This window comes from Ranitomeya imitator, chromosome 4 (assembly GCF_032444005.1).
Source record: "Ranitomeya imitator isolate aRanImi1 chromosome 4, aRanImi1.pri, whole genome shotgun sequence".
NCBI classification, from domain to species: domain Eukaryota; kingdom Metazoa; phylum Chordata; class Amphibia; order Anura; family Dendrobatidae; genus Ranitomeya; species Ranitomeya imitator.
The window spans coordinates 704,645,112-704,664,623 of record NC_091285.1 but is presented as its reverse complement, the minus strand read 5'-3'; the positions used below and the strand labels follow the sequence as shown (position 1 = coordinate 704,664,623).

Genomic DNA, 19,512 nt, shown 5'->3' with positions numbered 1-19,512 from the left:
GGCACTTTAATATCTGTTGTTGTGTCTGCGTGGCGGTCGCAGGACACATTGCCGGCTACACAGCAGGTAAGCAGCTGATGTTTCTGAACCCCACTGACACAGTAGCGAGTGTTTTTCTCTGTTTAGCCACCACTTCCGAGCACCAACTAGCATTGTTGAAGCCCAGGGAAAGCAGGAGGAGCAGTGTGTAGACCGAGGCCTACACTGGAGGCAGTTTAATATCTGTTGTTGTTTCTGCGTGGCGGTCGCAGGACACATTGCCGGCTACACAGCAGGGGAGCAGCTGACGTTACTGAACCCCACTGACACAGTGGTGAGTGTTTTTCTCTGTGCAGACAGCACTTCCGGGCAACATCTGGTGGTGTTGAAGCCCCGGGGAAAGCAGGAGGAGCAGACTTTAGTTTTTGCCGCACACACAGCAGGGGAGCAGCTGGCGTTACTGAAACCCAGTAACACAGGAGCGAGTGTTTTTCTCTGTGCAGACAGCACTTCTGGGTAACAACTGGTGGTGTTGGAGCCCAGGGAATGCAGGGGAAGCAGAGTGTAGGCCGAGGACTAATTGGAGCTAGTTGAAAGGAAACCTTTAACCCCCCCCAGGCATTTGTACCTGAAAGAGACACCTTGTGCAGCAGTAATGCTGCAAAAGGAAAAGGTGGCTCTTTTAATTATGCTCCTTGCAAACACAGAACTAAACACTTCTAAAATGTGTCCCCTGATACCGTGAAACTGTCCCGGAGGTAGGACTTTTCTTCGTAATGACACGCAGCACAGCCATCATTCCGATCCCCTAGGCGCAGGGTGCCGCTTCCTCAGCGTTGTTTGAATCTGTCCCGTAGCCAGCGCTGTTATATTAAACCTTGGCCATGCGCAGTTAGCACTGCCCGTCTTCTGACAACATTTGGTGTCAGGCGGACTGCGCCTGTGCGGCCGCGCTGCCCGAGATCCCGCCTCGCAGTGTCTTCTGATTTAATCACACTGCGGGCCTGGAATTCATGGGCCCGGGCAGACGGGCAGCGCTAACTGCGCATGGCCAAGGTTGAACATAACAGCACAGGCTACGGGACAGATTCAAACAACGCTGAGGAGGCGGTGCCTGGCGCCAAAGTGGTAGGAATGACGGCTGTGTTGCATCTCATTAGAAATGAAAGTTCTACCATTTTCACGGTGTGAGGGGACACATTTTACAAGTGTTACGTTCAGTGTGTGCAAGGAGCATAACTAAAAGAGCCACCTTTTCCTTGTGCAGCATTACTGCTGCACAAGGTGGCTCGATCAGTAACAAACACCTGTGGGGGACAGGTTGCCTTAAATTTCAGATGTTGTGTCAGCGTTAAGGTAGCAGAACACATTGCCGGATACACAGCTGGGGATCAGCTGACGTTAATGAAACCCAATAACACTGGGTCATGTGTTTTGACTGTGCAGACGGCACTTCTGAGCAGCAAATGGCGGTGTTGGAGCCCAGGGATTACAGTTCAGGTGGTAGAAACATGAATGCAACAGGAGACCTGAATACTATAGCCAACCAATTTTTTAATCTGGAAGAGGAATTGCAGATTCCTGCAATATACAGGCCTTGTTCATTTTCAGAAAGGTAAGCTGGTCAACGTTATCGGAGGATAGTCGCATGCGACAGTCTGTTAGTACACCTCCTGCGGCACTAAAGATGTGTTCTGATAATACACTAGCTGAAGGGCAAGCCAGCACCTCCAATGCATACTGGCTAAGCTCTGACAATGTATCCAGCTTGGAGACCCAAAACTTGAAGGGGTAAGAGCTGTCTGGGAGTACACTGAGAGGGCATGCCATGTAGTCTGTCACCATCTGACGGAAACGTTGCCTCCTGCTGACTGGAGCCGTCTGTGATGGTGTACACATTTTTGGCGGGCACACAAAAGTTTGCCACAGTTGGGCCATACTGGTCTTGCCATGTACTGAGGCACTGCTTCTGCTCCCTGTTTGTGCTGAGCTTCCTCCACTGCCTCGACACACTGAGCTGCTTTGTAAAGCACTATCAGCATTGCTCTCAGTTGGACAGGAGAAGATGATGGAATGCACCAGTGTGTCTTGGTACTCCCGCATATTACGCTCCCGGTTCAACGGTGTTATGAGGCTTTGTAAGTTGTCCCGGTTGCACGGATCTAGGAGGGTGTGCACCCAATAATCAGCCATGTTGAGAATGTGGGCGATGCAGCGGTCGTTTCTCAGGCACTGTAATCAACCATGTGCTGCAGACTGCCAACTGGCCAAGAAACGCTGTCCCCTGCTTGAGGCGTGATCTCTGCCTGCTCTGCATCACCCCACCCTCGCTCTACACACTGACTACTGGAGAATTGTGTAACTCCCTCTTCTGGACCGATGTCTTACTCCTCCATTGACTCCTCCTCATCCGCCTCACAAAGTGTTCCCTGCCTAGGCCTTTGTGAGGAACCATGTTGCGCTGACTGTCCAGAAGCAGATGGAATTAGTGACTCCTAATCCTCCACCTCTTCGACAACATCATCCCTAAGCGCTTGCAGTGTTCTTTCAAGCAGGCAGATAAGGGGGACAATCATGCTGACTAGTGCATCATCTGCAATCGCCATCCACGTGGAATGATCGAAGGCACGCAAAACCTGGCAGATGTCCTTCATAGTGGTTGTGAAGTATGAGCGGCGCACAGTGCGACTTCTTTGCGCCTGATGCAGCTGCTACTCCATTACTGCTGGCTGCTGCTCACACAACCGCTCCAACATATGTAACGTGGAATTCCACCTGGTGGGTAGGTCACATATGATGCGATGTTCCGGAAGGCAGAATCGGCGCTGCAGAGCTGCAATGCACGATCTTGCCATGCTGGAACGCCGTAAGTGAGCACACTCTAGGCGGACCTTGTGCAGCAGTGCATCAAGATCTGGATAGTCCCTCAAAAACTCTGCATGACCAAGTTGAGCACATGCGTCAGACATGGGATGTGAGTGAGGTTGCGTAGGCCCAGAGCTGCCATCCGATTTCGGCCATTGTCACACACTACCATGCCTGGCTGGAGATTCGCTGGCACAAACCACATGTCACTCTCCTGCTTGATGGCATTCCAGAGCTCCTGCGCTGTGTGGCTTCGATTCCCCAAAGAATTTAATTTCAATATAGCCTGTTGACGTTTACCACGGCTGTGCTCATATCGGTCGTAACAGGTAAACATTCACGGGTCCATGTGGAGGTGGACTGTGATGGGTCCTGCAGCAGTGATTCTGAGGAACTTGAGTATGAGGAGTGTTATGACCTGGTGGTCAGGACAATAATGGACCTGGTGGTTAAGAGCACACGGAATGACCTGATAGTTTCTGATAATAAAGGACGAGCTCTGGGACGTGGAAACTCTGCTGACCGCAATCCCTAATCCTATCAAACACACTAGAAATAGCCGTGGATTGCGCCTAACGCTCCCTATGCAACTCGGCACAGCCTAAGAAACTAGCTAGCCCTGAAGACAGAAAAATAAAGCCTACCTTGCCTCAGAGAAATTCCCCAAAGGAAAAGGCAGCCCCCCACATATAATGACTGTGAGTAAAGATGAAAATACAAACACAGAGATGAAATAGATTTAGCAAAGTGAGGCCCGACTTACTGAACAGACCGAGGATAGGAAAGGCTACTTTGCGGACAGCACAAAAACCTACAAAAAGACCACGCAGAGGGCGCAAAAAAGACCCTCCGCACCGACTCACGGTGCGGAGGCGCTCCCTCTGCGTCCCAGAGCTTCCAGCAAGCAAGACAACAATAAAAATAGCGAGCTGGACAGAAAAATAGCAAACCAAAGAAATACAAGCTGGAACTTAGCTTCTGCTGGGAAGACAGGTCACAAGAACGATCCAGGAGTGAACTAGACCAATACTGGAACATTGACAGGTGGCATGGAGCAAAGATATAAGTGGAGTTAAATAGAGCAGCCAGCTAACGAATTAACCTCGTCACCTGAGGAAGGAAACTCAGAAACACCCTCCAGAGGAAGTCCATGGACAGAACCAGCCGAAGTACCATTCATGACCACAGGAGGGAGCCCGACAACAGAATTCACAACAGAGGAGGAGTCAATGTGTACAGACTGGATTCCTGCAATCCTTGGAGTTGGCAGAACATATCCTGCTCCACTCGCACGATCTGTACCCAGCTCCACAACATTAACCCAATGGGCAGTGAGGGAAAGGTATCGCCCCTGTCCATGGTGACTGGTCCACGCATCGGTGGTGAGGTGGACCTTGCTAATGACGGCGTTCAGTAGCGCGTGTTTTATGTGTCCCTCCACATGCTTTTGCAGGGCAGGGACAACTTGCCTGCTTAAATAAAAGTGGCTGGGCACATTGTATTGTGGGACTGCCAATGCCATCAAGTTACGGAAGCTGTCAGTCTCCACCAGCCTGAATGAAAGCATTTCAAGGGACAGTAGTTTTGCAACGCCAGCATTCAGAGCCTGTGCTCAGGGGTGGTTTGCCGAGAATGGCTGCCTTTTCTCCCATGCCTGTGCTACTGATGGCTGTAGACTGGGCTGGGAGTGTGAGGATGACTGGGAACATGGTGCTGTGGGTGTAATTACACTGGGTCTCTGGCCAACAGTGCCAGAGGTTCTTCCATGGCGATCCTGTGAGGAAGCCGAACCAGCTGTGTGTGAGCTGGAGGAAGAGGCAACAACACGAGCTGAAGAGGTGGTAGGTGCTGCTGTAGGTTGGCCTAGGTCTTCAGTGTGTTTTTGTAACTCCACTGCATGCTTGGTCCGCCAGTTTTCACATATTTGTGGTATTGAGATTGCTGACACTTTTCCCGCTTTTGACTTTCTGATGACACACCTTGCATTTGACAAAGCAAATGTCATCTGCAACTGTGCCAAAAAAGGACCAGGCACTGCAAGTCTTGGTAGCGCCCGTTTTGGCTTTTGGAAGAGGCATGCTCCTAAAGGGTGTCGAAGTGGAGGCTACAGGCACCACAGTCTTCCCCCTCACTCTCCCTCTTTGTGCCATTTGTGGAATCTCTTCTTCAGAGCTGCTCCCACCACCTTCCTGTACCTCACGCCATGATGGGTCAAGGACCTCATCATCTACACTACCCTCTTCCACCAACTGCTTCTCCGGGGTAGTCTCGGCAGCACAGTATGCACCAGAAAGTGGCACCTATGTCTCATCATCAGATGTGTACTGAGGTGTGCTGACCGGAGGCACTGGCCCACCCGTCTCTTCAGAGTCAGAGAGACAAAGCTGTTGGGCATCACTGCATACTGCCTATTCTTCCATTTCTCCAATGCTGCTTGGCTGGCACCTTCTTTCCAAGCCAAGAGATTTAGAGAACAGAAGTAGTGATGGCTTCTGTCCTGGGCTCTTTGACTGCCTGGGCAATTTGGCAGGTGGTGAAGAGACAGATGGGTGCTCTTCAATGCTCTGTGCCTGAGAGGATGTGGCACTAATTGAAGTCAATGCATTAGCTGCCATCCATCCGAAAACGGCTTCAATTTGTTTGTCCCACAGCAGCGGGGCACAGCGAGTTCCTACAAAGCTGCGCATGAAGGACTGTTCCCTGCTAAAACTGGGGGATGATGAGTCACCGGTGCCCGCAGCAGGCACAGAATCCCCACGTCCTCTCCCTGCTCCACCTCCACGCCCACACCCACGTGCCTTACTCCCTGCCTTCTTTATCTTGCTAGACTGATAAGGATAGGCATAAAAGTACTAAGGGCTTAGTGTGCTTATTCCTGAACAGCTGCTAACAGGTAAAGGAACACTAATTTTATGTAGTGTGTACTAGACTTTAATATGAGCTAATGTGGCCTACACAACTCAAAAGTGGAGTGTTTGGTGAACTTTATAAACTTTTTGTTTTTTCCGCAGAACAGACTGCAGAGTGATCTGCACTCACACAGAGACTGTGCAGACAGCCGTAAACAGCGCTGCAAGGCCAAAAAAAGCTCCTCTATGTAATCCTATATAGTGTTTTTCCACAATCTAGCAGGATATGGATGGAAAACCACCAATAGGATAAATTTGAAAAAATGTGCAGCAGGCTGCACTAATTGAAAAACTGACAATGGAACAGTGTGAGGCAGTGACACACCCTGAGCTGACTACAACCGTCAGTGGTGGCAGAACAGACTACAGAACGAGCTGCACTCACACAGACCATGCAGACAGCTGTGAAAGGTAGAATTGAGCGACTTTTACTTTTTAGGATCGAGTTGGGTTTCGCGAAACCCGACTTTGTCAAAAGTCTGGTCGGGTGAAATCGGCCGATTATTGCGAAAAGTCGGAGGGCCGACCGAAACACGAAACCCAATGCAAGTCAATGAGGAAGCAAAGTCGGCAGTGAGTGGAGGACAGGAAAACACCTACAGTGCCCATTTTAATGCCAAAAACATCAATTCTTATTACTTAAGCTTTTCAATCTTAATTTACCTTATAATAATTGTTAGGCATTGAAAATTGGGGGTCATTTGGCTAAAGTTGTGGGGGGGTAGGGCTGGCTCAAGTTTTTTGTGGGCCCAGGAAACGTGGACTACGTCACGGCAGTGGAGCAGTGAGAGGTAAGTATTTCAACTTTGCAAGTGCTGTGATCCTGAGCAAGCAGGGGGGCCCACTCGTTTGCATTGGCACTGGCACAGGGCCCCTCAAAGTACGGTGGTGTGTTTGACGGCGGGGGCGCCTCCCACCAGCAGAGACACTTTTGCGTACTATGAGGGGCCCTGTGCCAGTGACGTCGCCACGCGTATGCCCCCCCACCTGATGAAGGAACCTGCACTTTCATCTGCACCTTCCTTTTTGTCCCCGTGTAAGTTTCTATAGTACGCGGGAAGGAGAACCAGACTTTCAGCAGGGTCAGATACTGGCTGTGTAGCGTGCAAGGGGAATGTAGCGGTCTGGGTCAATGTACCAGCAGACTCATCTAGCAGTGGCTGGGCAATGGGCAAGATGAGGAGGAAACACAGATATATGCTTAAAGAATAAAGTAGGTTAAATGCAGTTCAAAATTGGTAACAGGACTAAACAGTCGGCATTGTTTTGTTCAGTGGAGGAAAACTGTAATGAGTGGCAGACACAGTTAGTAGGCCCAAGTGATAAAGTGGGTGAAATGAAGTTCAAAATTGGTAACAGGAGTAAACAGGCGGCACTGCATTGTTCAGTGGAGGAGAAGAACAAGCAGCGGCAGACACCGTTACTAGGCCCAACCAAACAAGTAGGCCAAATGCAGTTTTATACTTCATATCGGCTGAAAGTCTGAAAATTGAAGCTCAGATTTGTTCAGTGGAGGAGAAGAACAAGCAGCGGCAGACACCGTTTGTAGACCAAAAAAAAAACAAGTAGGCCAAATGCAGTTTTATATTTCATATAGGCTGAAAGCCTGAAAATTGAAGCTCAGATTTGTTCATTGGAGGAGAACAGCAAGCAGTGGGTGACACCGTTTGTAGGCCCAACTATACAAGTAGGCCAAATGCAGTTTAATATTTCATATAGGCTGAAAGCCTGAAAAATGAAGCTCACATTTGTTCAGAGGAGGAGAAGAACAAGCAGCGGCAGACACCGTTTGTAGGCCCAACCAAACAAGTAGGCCAAATGCAGTTTTATATTTCATATAGGCTGAAAGCCTGAAAATTGAAGCTCAGATTTGTTCAGTGGAGGAGATAAGCAAGGAGCTGCAGACACCGTTTGTAGGCCCAACCAAATAATTAGGCCAAAAGCAGTTTTATATTTCATATAGGCTGAAAGCCTGAAAATTGAAGCTCAGATTTGTTCAGTGGAAGAGATAAGCAAGGAGCTGCAGACACCGTTTGTAGGCCCAACCAACCAAGTAGGCCAAATGTAGTTTTATATTTCATATAGCCTGAAAGCCTGAAAATTGAAGCTCAGATTTGTTCAGTGGAGGAGATAAGCAAGGAGCTGCAGACACCGTTTGTAGGCCCAACCAAATAATTAGGCCAAATGCAGTTTTTTATTTCATATAGGCTGAAATCTGTTGCGAATTCTGCTCTTGGGTTCCCTCCAGTGGTTGTAGGTGGGAATGCAGTTGTCTCTGAGTCACAGTCCTGGCCAGGTGTATCTGCTGATTGTAGTTCTGACTGGGATATTTAGGTGTGCAGGATTCATTAGTCCTTGCCAGTTGGCAATGTTTCTTCTGAAGTGTTGGATCACTTTCTGGCTTCTCCTGCTCAGCTGTCAATTCAGATAAGTGTCTGTTTTTTATTTCTGTGGCACACATGCAGTGTGCTTATATTCTGTGCTATTCATTTGTTTTTCTCTTGACCAGCTTAGACTGTGTCAGTGTTTTCTCGGTCTTGTTGGATTCTCTGGAGATGCAGATATACGCTCCACATCTTTAGTTAGATGGTGGAGTTTTTGTATTTTCTGCTGTGGATATTGTTGGAAGGATTTTTAATACTGACCGCTTAGTATCCTGTCCTTTCCTTTCCTATTTAGCTAGTGTGTGCCTCATTTGCTAAATCCTGTTTTCTGCCTACGTGTGTCTTTTCCTCTACTAGTCACAGTCAATATTTGTGGGGGGCTGCCTATCCTTTGGGGTTCTGCTCTGAGGCAAGGTAGAAACTCCTATTTCCATCTATAGGGGTATTTAGTCCTCCGGCTGTGTCGAGGTGTCTAGGTTTTGTTAGGCACACCCCACGGCTAATTCTAGTTGCGATGATAAGATCAGGGTTTGTGGTCAGTATAGTTACCACCTACTCCAGTGAAAGTTTTCATGCTGCTCCAAGGTCACCTGATCATAACAGAAATCCTGAAAATTGAAGCTCAGATTTGTTCAGTGGAGGAAAACACCAAGCAGCGGCAGACACAGTTTGTAGGCCCAACCAAACAAGTAGGCCAAATGCAGTTTTATATTTCATATAGGCTGAAAGCCTGAGAATTGAAGCTCAGATTTGTTCAGTGGAGGAAAACAACAAGCAGCGGCAGACACAGTTTGAAGGCCCAACCAAACAAGTAGGCCAAATGCATTTGAATATTTCATATAGGCTGAAAGCCTGAAAATTGAAGCTCAGATTTGTTCAGTGGAGGAAAACAACAAGCAGCGGCAGACACCGTTTGTAGGCCCAACCAAATAATCATCTTAACAGTAGAAGACACAAAAGAGAATAGTAAAACCAAAAACACTCAGTTTGAAAAAATGTTGCAGTAATCCGCAAGTGCTAGTAAAAAATGTAAAAAACAGGGTATTTGGTTGATACGTTTTTTGCAAAAAATGTATACTAAGCTGCTCTACCAATCTTCACGGTATACCCCCATCAGAGCAGTCCTAACTAATGTATGCAATCCCTATCTGATGTATTTAAAAACCTGATCATCTGTATATAACCTGTGTGAACAGGGTTCAGAGAGGAAAAATCCATGTGTGCATACAGGGTAGAACAGCCTTTGTGCAGATAGCCCAAGAGGAGTGGTGGAACTCCCCAGTCTTGTAGACACAAGAGAACAATTATGGAAACAGGAACACATGGGCTACTTGCACAGTGAACAAGTCTGTATGATCATGTTCACACACCACCAAGAAACCTGAAGACACAAAAGAGAATAGTAAAACCAAAAACACTCAGTTTGAAAAAATGTTGCAGTAATCCGCAAGTGCTAGTAAAAAATGTAAAAAACAGGGTATTTGGTTGATACGTTTTTTGCAAAAAATGTATACTAAGCTGCTCTACCAATCTTCACGGTATACCCCCATCAGAGCAGTCCTAACTAATGTATGCAATCCCTATCTGATGTATTTAAAAACCTGATCATCTGTATATAACCTGTGTGAACAGGGTTCAGAGAGGAAAAATCCATGTGTGCATACAGGGTAGAACAGCCTTTGTGCAGATAGCCCAAGAGGAGTGGTGGAACTCCCCAGTCTTGTAGACACAAGAGAACAATTATGGAAACAGGAACACATGGGCTACTTGCACAGTGAACAAGTCTGTATGATCATGTTCACACACCACCAAGAAACCTGAAGACACAAAAGAGAATAGTAAAACCAAAAACACTCAGTTTGAAAAAATGTTGCAGTAATCCGCAAGTGCTAGTAAAAAATGTAAAAAACAGGGTATTTGGTTGATACGTTTTTTGCAAAAAATGTATACTAAGCTGCTCTACCAATCTTCACGGTATACCCCCATCAGAGCAGTCCTAACTAATGAATGCAATCCCTATCTGATGTATTTAAAAACCTGATCATCTGTATATAACCTGTGTGAACAGGGTTCAGAGAGGAAAAATCCATGTGTGCATACAGGGTAGAACAGCCTTTGTGCAGATAGCCTAAGAGGAGTGGTGGAACTCCCCAGTCTTGTAGACACAAGAGAACAATTATGGAAACAGGAACACATGGGCTACTTGCACAGTGAACAAGTCTGTATGATCATGTTCACACACCACCAAGAAACCTGAAGACACAAAAGAGAATAGTAAAACCAAAAACACTCAGTTTGAAAAAATGTTGCAGTAATCCGCAAGTGCTAGTAAAAAATGTAAAAAACAGGGTATTTGGTTGATACGTTTTTTGCAAAAAATGTATACTAAGCTGCTCTACCAATCTTCACGGTATACCCCCATCAGAGCAGTCCTAACTAATGTATGCAATCCCTATCTGATGTATTTAAAAACCTGATCATCTGTATATAACCTGTGTGAACAGGGTTCAGAGAGGAAAAATCCATGTGTGCATACAGGGTAGAACAGCCTTTGTGCAGATAGCCCAAGAGGAGTGGTGGAACTCCCCAGTCTTGTAGACACAAGAGAACAATTATGGAAACAGGAACACATGGGCTACTTGCACAGTGAACAAGTCTGTATGATCATGTTCACACACCACCAAGAAACCTGAAGACACAAAAGAGAATAGTAAAACCAAAAACACTCAGTTTGAAAAAATGTTGCAGTAATCCGCAAGTGCTAGTAAAAAATGTAAAAAACAGGGTATTTGGTTGATACGTTTTTTGCAAAAAATGTATACTAAGCTGCTCTACCAATCTTCACGGTATACCCCCATCAGAGCAGTCCTAACTAATGTATGCAATCCCTATCTGATGTATTTAAAAACCTGATCATCTGTATATAACCTGTGTGAACAGGGTTCAGAGAGGAAAAATCCATGTGTGCATACAGGGTAGAACAGCCTTTGTGCAGATAGCCCAAGAGGAGTGGTGGAACTCCCCAGTCTTGTAGACACAAGAGAACAATTATGGAAACAGGAACACATGGGCTACTTGCACAGTGAACAAGTCTGTATGATCATGTTCACACACCACCAAGAAACCTGAAGACACAAAAGAGAATAGTAAAACCAAAAACACTCAGTTTGAAAAAATGTTGCAGTAATCCGCAAGTGCTAGTAAAAAATGTAAAAAACAGGGTATTTGGTTGATACGTTTTTTGCAAAAAATGTATACTAAGCTGCTCTACCAATCTTCACGGTATACCCCCATCAGAGCAGTCCTAACTAATGTATGCAATCCCTATCTGATGTATTTAAAAACCTGATCATCTGTATATAACCTGTGTGAACAGGGTTCAGAGAGGAAAAATCCATGTGTGCATACAGGGTAGAACAGCCTTGGTGCAGATAGCCCAAGAGGAGTGGTGGAACTCCCCAGTCTTGTAGACACAAGAGAACAATTATGGAAACAGGAACACATGGGCTACTTGCACAGTGAACAAGTCTGTATGATCATGTTCACACACCACCAAGAAACCTGAAGACACAAAAGAGAATAGTAAAACCAAAAACACTCAGTTTGAAAAAATGTTGCAGTAATCCGCAAGTGCTAGTAAAAAATGTAAAAAACAGGGTATTTGGTTGATACGTTTTTTGCAAAAAATGTATACTAAGCTGCTCTACCAATCTTCACGGTATACCCCCATCAGAGCAGTCCTAACTAATGTATGCAATCCCTATCTGATGTATTTAAAAACCTGATCATCTGTATATAACCTGTGTGAACAGGGTTCAGAGAGGAAAAATCCATGTGTGCATACAGGGTAGAACAGCCTTTGTGCAGATAGCCCAAGAGGAGTGGTGGAACTCCCCAGTCTTGTAGACACAAGAGAACAATTATGGAAACAGGAACACATGGGCTACTTGCACAGTGAACAAGTAGCCCATGTGTTCCTGTATCTTAACAGTAGAGATGAGTCTGCTGCTAGAACTCTGTGTGGCATTGACCTGGTCTCTATTCTGAGCTGCTGTTAACCTGAAATTTCTGAGGCTGGTGACTCAGATAAACTTATCCTCAGAAGCAGAGGTGACTCTTGGTCTTCCTTTCCCGGGGCGGTCCTCATGTGAGCCAGTTTCTTGGTAGCGCTTGATGGTTTTTGCCACTGCACTTTGGGACACTTTCAAAGTTTTCCTTATTTTTCAGACTGACTGACCTTCGTTTCTTAAAGTAATGATGGTCACTTGTTTTTCTTTACTTAGCTGCTTTTTTCTTGCCATAACGCAAATTCTAACAGTCTATTCAGTAGGATTATCAGCTGTGTATCCACCAGACTTCTGCACAACACAACTGATGGTCCCAACCCCATTTCTAAGGCAAGAAATCCCACTTAGTAAACCTGACAGGGCACACCTGTGAAGTTAAACCCATTTTTGGTGACTACCTCTTGAAGCTCATCAAGAGAATATCAAGAGTGTGCAAAGCAGTCATCAAAGCAAAAGGTGGCTACTTTGAAGAACCTAGAATATAAAACATAATTTTAGTTGTTTCACACTTTTTTGTTAAGTATATAATTCCACATGTGTTAATTCATGGTTTTGATGCCTTCAGTGTGAATGTACAATTTTCATAGTTATGAAAATACAGAAAAATCTTTAAAAGAGAAGGTGTGTCCAAACTTTTGGTCTGTACTGTATATATGCTGTAACTATGTTAGTTCTAAAATAGAACAACCTATGTATACTGTATTTTATATTTTCTTACTAACCTGTTTTTCCTTTTTCCCTTAACTGTGAAACTTTCCAACTCTACAATGATGTCAGTTATAGCTAAACTTTGCATCATATATTCTTAAAAGTAAATTTATTGACATTGAAATAAATTTGTTCATTATTTTTCTTTATTTTTCCCCCCAAAGACGAGAGCAATGGAGACTCGTAAGTCTGTAGTAGTAACATCTGCAGGGATTTATTCTACACGGTACCTTGTCTTCTGATCCTACATAAATATCCGAGGAAGCATCAAGGAGCCTCACTTGCCTCTGGACACGGACCACGCTGCTGCCGGACGTTATCATTAAACCCCCAGAGAACTGAATGGAATGGGAGAAATGTTGATTTAAAAATGAATAACAGGAGCAAAGAAATATCTGGTGTTAGTATCTGAAATTAATTTGTTTAATAGATAAAAATTATTATTAAAATTCTGAAATATAATAATTAAATGTATTTTATTAAAAGTCAATAGTTTTACATTGTTATATTTACAAGTGACACTCTGCCAATGGATGTAGTACAGTATAATAATTCACAGTTACGGGGTGTGTTCCTGAAAAATATGGGAAATACAGCATGTGTCAGTAAGAAGTTACCAGTACGGTAAATTATTTGCTCAGTTACATCTGTCTACGTCTGTAAGTCTATTGGATCTTATTTCAGTTTCTCCATATAAATGACACAAAGTAGACTCACAGTTTTTTGTTCTAATCACAGGAAAACAATCTGACTGCGATCACAGAATTTTTTCTCTTAGGATTTCAAGTCAGTCAACGTATAAGAATTTTACTGTTCTGTCTTCTCCTCGTGATTTACTGTGGGACAATATGTGGGAATCTCCTGATCATCACCCTGGTGTCCACCAGCAAGAACCTCCACACTCCAATGTACTTCTTCATCTCACAACTGTCCATCAGTGACATAATCCTACCCACAGACATCGTCCCCAACATGCTCCATATACTACTGAACAATGGTGGACACGTTACTTTTAACAACTGCATTTTTCAACTTTATGTTCTTGGTGCCTCAGAAACGTTAGAATGTCTTCTTCTGACAGTGATGTCTTATGACAGATACGTGGCCATCTGTAATCCCCTACGTTATACCTCTATAATGACAGGTGGACATTGTATGATACTGACTGTCATCTGTTGGATGTTTGGGTGGTTTTTCATTTTAATTTACATGATAGAAACAGCAAAGCTTGATTTTTGTGAACATAATATCATTGACCATTTATTCTGTGATATTGTCCCTTTGATAGAACTTGCCTGTTCTGACACCTTCATTGTTCACTTAGAGATTTATTTACTGAGTATTCCAATATTAATAATCCCAACCACAATCATTGTAATATCTTATACCTATATAGTTTTAGCAATCTTAAAGATCTCATCCAGCACCGGTAGACAGAAAGCCTTCTCCACCTGTAGCTCCCACCTCATTGTGGTCTCCTTATATTATTGGACAATGTTCATAGTTTATATAATCCCAACAAAAGGCCGAACACTTACTACAAGTAAGATCCTCTCACTGCTATATACTGTGTTCACACCATTGATCAATCCTATTATATACAGTCTGAGAAATGCCGATATTAGAAAAGCCGTACAGAAAACTGTGGATTTTGTGAACTATTCAGTACATTGTATGCATTACTGAATTTGTGCCTGAAGAGTGTTTCTACTCTACTTTTATACCTACTACACTTTCCTTTCGTCAGTGGCCATTAATGCAGTCAGATCAGATCTCATTACCTGCACTGAGGAGGGGCAAAACCTCCAAACACTGTTTCAGCAAATTGAGTCTTTGGTTTATCTTTTCTCATAAGTCATGTGTCATTATGGGGTCTATATTGATTTTTAATATTGCTCCTTCCAACAGATGTCATTAGAGTTGATGTCTTCTATAGACAATTTCCATCCTCCTACTTCTGTAATGCCTGTCTTCTAGCAGTGGTCGTTGGTTGAAATATTCCTTCATTAATAGTGTTGAGCGATACCTTCCGATATCTGAAAGTATCGGTATCGGATGGTATCGGCCGATACCGGCAAAATATCGGATCTCGCCGATACCGAGTTCCGATGCCAATACAAGTCAATGGGACACAAATATCGGAATGTATCCTCGATGGTTCCAAGGGTCTGGAGGAGAGGAAACTCTCCTTCAGGCCCTGGGATCTATATTAATGTAGAAAATAAAGAATAAAAATAAAAAATATGGATATACTCACCCCTCCGAAGAACCCTGGCTGTCACTGCTGCAAGCGTCCGGCTCCGTCACTGAGAATGCAGAGAGTGAAGGACCTTCGATGACGTCGCAGTTAGGTGAGCGGTCACGTGACGAAGGTCCTTCACTCACTACATTCTCAGTGACGGAGCCGGACACTCGCAGCAGTGACAGCCAGGGTTCTTTGGAGGGGTAATTATAGCCATATTTTTTATTTTTATTCTTTATTTTTTACATTAATATGGATCCCAGGGCCTGAAGGAGAGTTTCCTCTCCTCCAGACCCTTGGAACCATACGCGCCGCACACTCCGATACCGATTTCCGATATCACAAAAATATTGGATCTCGGTATCGGAATTCCGATACAGCAAGTATCGGCCGATACCCGATACTTGCAGTATCGGAATGCTCAACACTATTCATTAACCATTGGTCTCAGTAAAGAACAAACCGTGTCTGCCAACCGTGGTATTCGCTTTATCAATTACGGCTACTGAATAACACATTTTTATTCCATGGTGTATGATGTTTAACTATATGTGCTTGTTGCTTTGATTATATCCTTTTGTATTGCAATTTTCTATGCGTGGCTGACAATTCAGTTTATCTAGCAGGCATTTCTACAATTGATGGGGATTAGTGTGGATGGTATCTTATAGGACTAATTGTACACACTATGTAGCGCAGAGACATTTTTTCATTTTAATTTTAATCTTATTAGTAATACACCACCAGGGGTGTTTTTTTTTCTTTTGCTGCTTTTTTTCTATATGTCTTTGCATATGTATCCCTTTGAATAGATGTGCTAGAGGTGTCAATAGCGCGGGTAACAATATCTAAATTCTGGAAATATTCCTTTTGTCTTACTATACTCTGTCATTTGGCAACAAAATATTTTGGATGATTATTTTCCTCAAGTACTTGGATTCTTTAGAAGACTTCCTTCCATTTAGTATCTTATATCTTATATTTTGTGCTTTACATTCAGATGAAAACTGCTTTATTCCCGACTCTATCTGAATTTCCAGGTTATGGTTTAGATTTCCAAAATCAGCGGTTTCAAAATTCTGATTCAAAATTTGTTTCATTCCTCCTTCAAAACCGACTATAATATCATCCAGATAAAGAAGCACAGAAATTAATCTGCCTGTTTTTTTTTGGAATTGGAATGTTTAACATATCTTTATTGTTAATACAAAATGGCTAAATTCTGTCCATGTTTATTTGGGCACCTGAGCGCCGCTCGTCCAGTTCCTCCTGTATTTATTCTGTTCCCATTTCTAAGATTATGTGAGAAGATGGGATTATTTCCTTGACATTTAAATGAAGTTCCAAAAAGAGCTTTCTATCATCTGTCATGTGACCAGGGATGAGTGGATTGATCCACAGAGGATCAACTTAAAGTAGAGTTTCCGCCAATTTACAGATCCCCAAGAATTTTAGCGATTTTAAGATCCCCAAGTATTTTAGCAATTTGCAGATCACCAAGTATTTTAGCAATTTGCAGATCCTAAAAAAGTTTAGCAATTTGAAGTTTGATGTGCGAGGATAGAGAAACAATATAGTCACTCAATGTGACTGGGTGTTGATATTTCTGAGAAATACTGGAGTAACAGCACCGTAATACCAGCCTTTTTCTTCATTCTTCACACACCGCAAACAACTGTGAACAGGTTGTGTATTACACATTTGTCCTAATTTTTTCTGCTAAACAAATGAAATGAAACCCCATTCCAAATAAAGTAATAATAATAAATATCTATATATTTTTCACAAAAGGTATCAACCACTGAGGACTCTCAATTCTAAATATTTTTCTATATATTTTTCATTACTTTGTGTGTAAAAATACAACTTATAAAAATACAAAATTAATTAACCCAATTGGTAAACACCATAATGGAAAAAAATGTAAGTGCTAAAATTGTGGGTTTTTCACGATCATTAAAATGCAATAATAGGCAGTCAAAATGTGGTATCTAGCCCAATACTGCATTGAAAATAATATCAGATTGTCCAACATTAAAAAAAAACCTTAAACAACTCCATTAAACTAAAAATGTAAAGTTTAGCGGAATTAGAAAACAATCATTTTTTTTTTACTAATTTCCTATTTATTTCCATCTTTATAAAAAAAACATATCCAATTTTGGTATCACCATAATCACACTGACTTGGAGTCAGATGTTCTCAAGTAATTTTATTTCAAACAATATAAAAATAAAATCCAAAAGGATAATCTCTGAATGGTATTTTTTTTTTTTCACAATTTCTGCTCAGTTGAATCTGTTTCTACTGTTTTCCAGTGAATGTAATGATTGGGCGCCAATCAATACTCATCGTAAAACAAGCCCTCATATGTCTACATTAATAAAAAAAAAAGTTATGGCTTTTTGAAGTAGGGGAGACCAACCAAAGTGTAAAAACTAAACATTTCCTGGTCAGGAAGGGGGTAATCCGTATTTGATTAAATTAATATCATATAAAAGTAGAATATTGGATCATGGTGGTGGCTCCAATCTCTTGAAAATTATGAAGAATAGAATATAATCGCCAAGTTCCTCAGGATTTCAATCATACCGGCACCCAGGTCTAGATCCTCTTAATTGTTACAAAGATAAAAAAGAGTCTAACGCCTCCTTAATCAGGTTCATGCAATTACTCTTTGAGGCAACATTTTTATGTACCTATTATTAAATCGAATGATCTGATGGAACAAGATTTCACCTTTAACCCCTCTGTGACCTTAGACGTACTATCCCGTCGAGGTGCCCTGGGCTTATCTGACCCTGGACGGGATAGTACGTCATAGCCGATCGGCCGCGCTCACGGGGGGAGCGCGGCCGATCGCGGCCGGGTGTCAGCTGCTTATCGCAGCTGACATCCGGCACTATGTGCCAGGAGCGGTCACGGACCGCCCCCGGCACATTAACCCCTGGCACACCGCGATCAAAGATGATCGCGATGTGCCGGCGGTGCAGGGAAGCACCGCGCAGGGAGGGGGCTCCCTGCGGGCTTCCCTGAGCCCCCCGCAGCAACACGATGTGATCGCGTTGCTGCGAGGGTCTCCTCACCTCCCTCCCTGCTCGAGCCCCGGATCCAAGATGGCCGCGGATCCGGGTCCTGCAGGGAGGGAGGTGTCTTCACAGAAGCCTGCTCAGAGCAGGCACTGTGAAGCAGCCTGCACTCCTATCAGATCAGTGATCTGACAGAGTGCTGTGCAAACTGTCAGATCACTGATCTGTGATGTCCCCCCCTGGGACAAAGTAAAAAAGTAAAAAAAAATTTTTCCAAATGTGTAAAAAAAATTAAAAAAAATATTCCAAAATAATGAAAAAAAAAAAAAAATATTATTCCCATAAATACATTTCTTCATCTAAATAAAAAAAAAAAAACAATAAAAGTACACATATTTAGTATCGCCGCGTCCGTAACGGCCCGAACTATAAAACTGGCCCACTAGTTAACCCCTTCAGTAAACACCGTAAGAAAAAAAAAAAAACGAGGCAAAAAACAACGCTTTATTATCATACCGCCGAACAAAAAGTGGAATAACACGCGATCAAAAGGACAGATATAAATAACCATGGTACCGCTGAAAGCGTCATATTGTCCCGCAAAAAAAGAGCTGCCATACAGCATCATCAGCAAAAAAATAAAAAAGTTATAGTCCTGAGAATAAAGCGATGCAAAAATAATTATTTTTTCTGTAAAATAGTTTTTATCGTATAAAAGCACCAAACCATAAAAAAATGATATAAATGAGGTATCGCTGTAATCGTACTGACCCGAAGAATAAAACTTATTTATCAATTTTACCAAACGCGGAACGGTATAAACGCCTCCCCCAATAGAAATTCATGAATAGCTGGCTTTTGGTCATTCTTCCTCACAAAAATCGGAATAAAAAGCGATAAAAAAATGTCACGTGCCCAACAATGTTTTCAATAAAAACGTCAACTCGTCCCGCAAAAAACAAGACCTCACATGACTCTGTGGACCAAAATATGGAAAAATTATAGCTCTCAAAATGTGGTATTGCAAAAAATATTTTTTGCAATAAAAAGGGTCTTTCAGTGTGTGACGGCTGCCAATCATAAAAATCCGCTAAAAAACTCGCTATAAAAGTAAATCAAACCCCCCTTCATCACCCCCTTAGTTAGGGAAAAATAAAAAAAAATGTATTTATTTCCATTTTCCCATTAGGGCTAGGGTTAGGGCTAGGGTTAGGGCTAGGGCTAGGGTTAGGGCTAGGGTTAGGGCTAGGGTTAGGGCTAGGGTTAGGGCTAGGGCTAGGGTTAGGGTTAGGGCTAGGGTTAGGGCTAGGGTTAGGGCTAGGGTTAGGG

General features: G+C 43.2%; 1 protein-coding gene across 1 annotated transcript; it reads left to right on the top strand.

The window, feature by feature from the left end:
- Nucleotides 1-1,026: 1,026 nt before the first annotated feature.
- Nucleotides 1,027-14,613, top strand: LOC138674809 (olfactory receptor 2A7-like). The gene is made up of 2 exons (XM_069762625.1): nt 1,027-1,107; nt 13,651-14,613. Exons 1-2 carry the CDS (start codon nt 1,027-1,029, stop codon nt 14,596-14,598), a joined length of 1,029 nt encoding a protein of 342 aa, XP_069618726.1. The 3' UTR covers nt 14,599-14,613.
- The last annotated feature ends 4,899 nt before the right edge of the window (nt 14,614-19,512 follow it).

Bases quoted from the DNA above. Each gene is read 5' to 3' on its own strand.
- LOC138674809 (XM_069762625.1), top strand. From the start codon at position 1,027: ATGGCCAAGGTTGAACATAACAGCACAGGCTACGGGACAGATTCAAAC. The intron at 1,108-13,650 runs GTAGGAATGACG...TTCTAATCACAG, and splicing joins CGGTGCCTGGCGCCAAAGTG to GAAAACAATCTGACTGCGAT.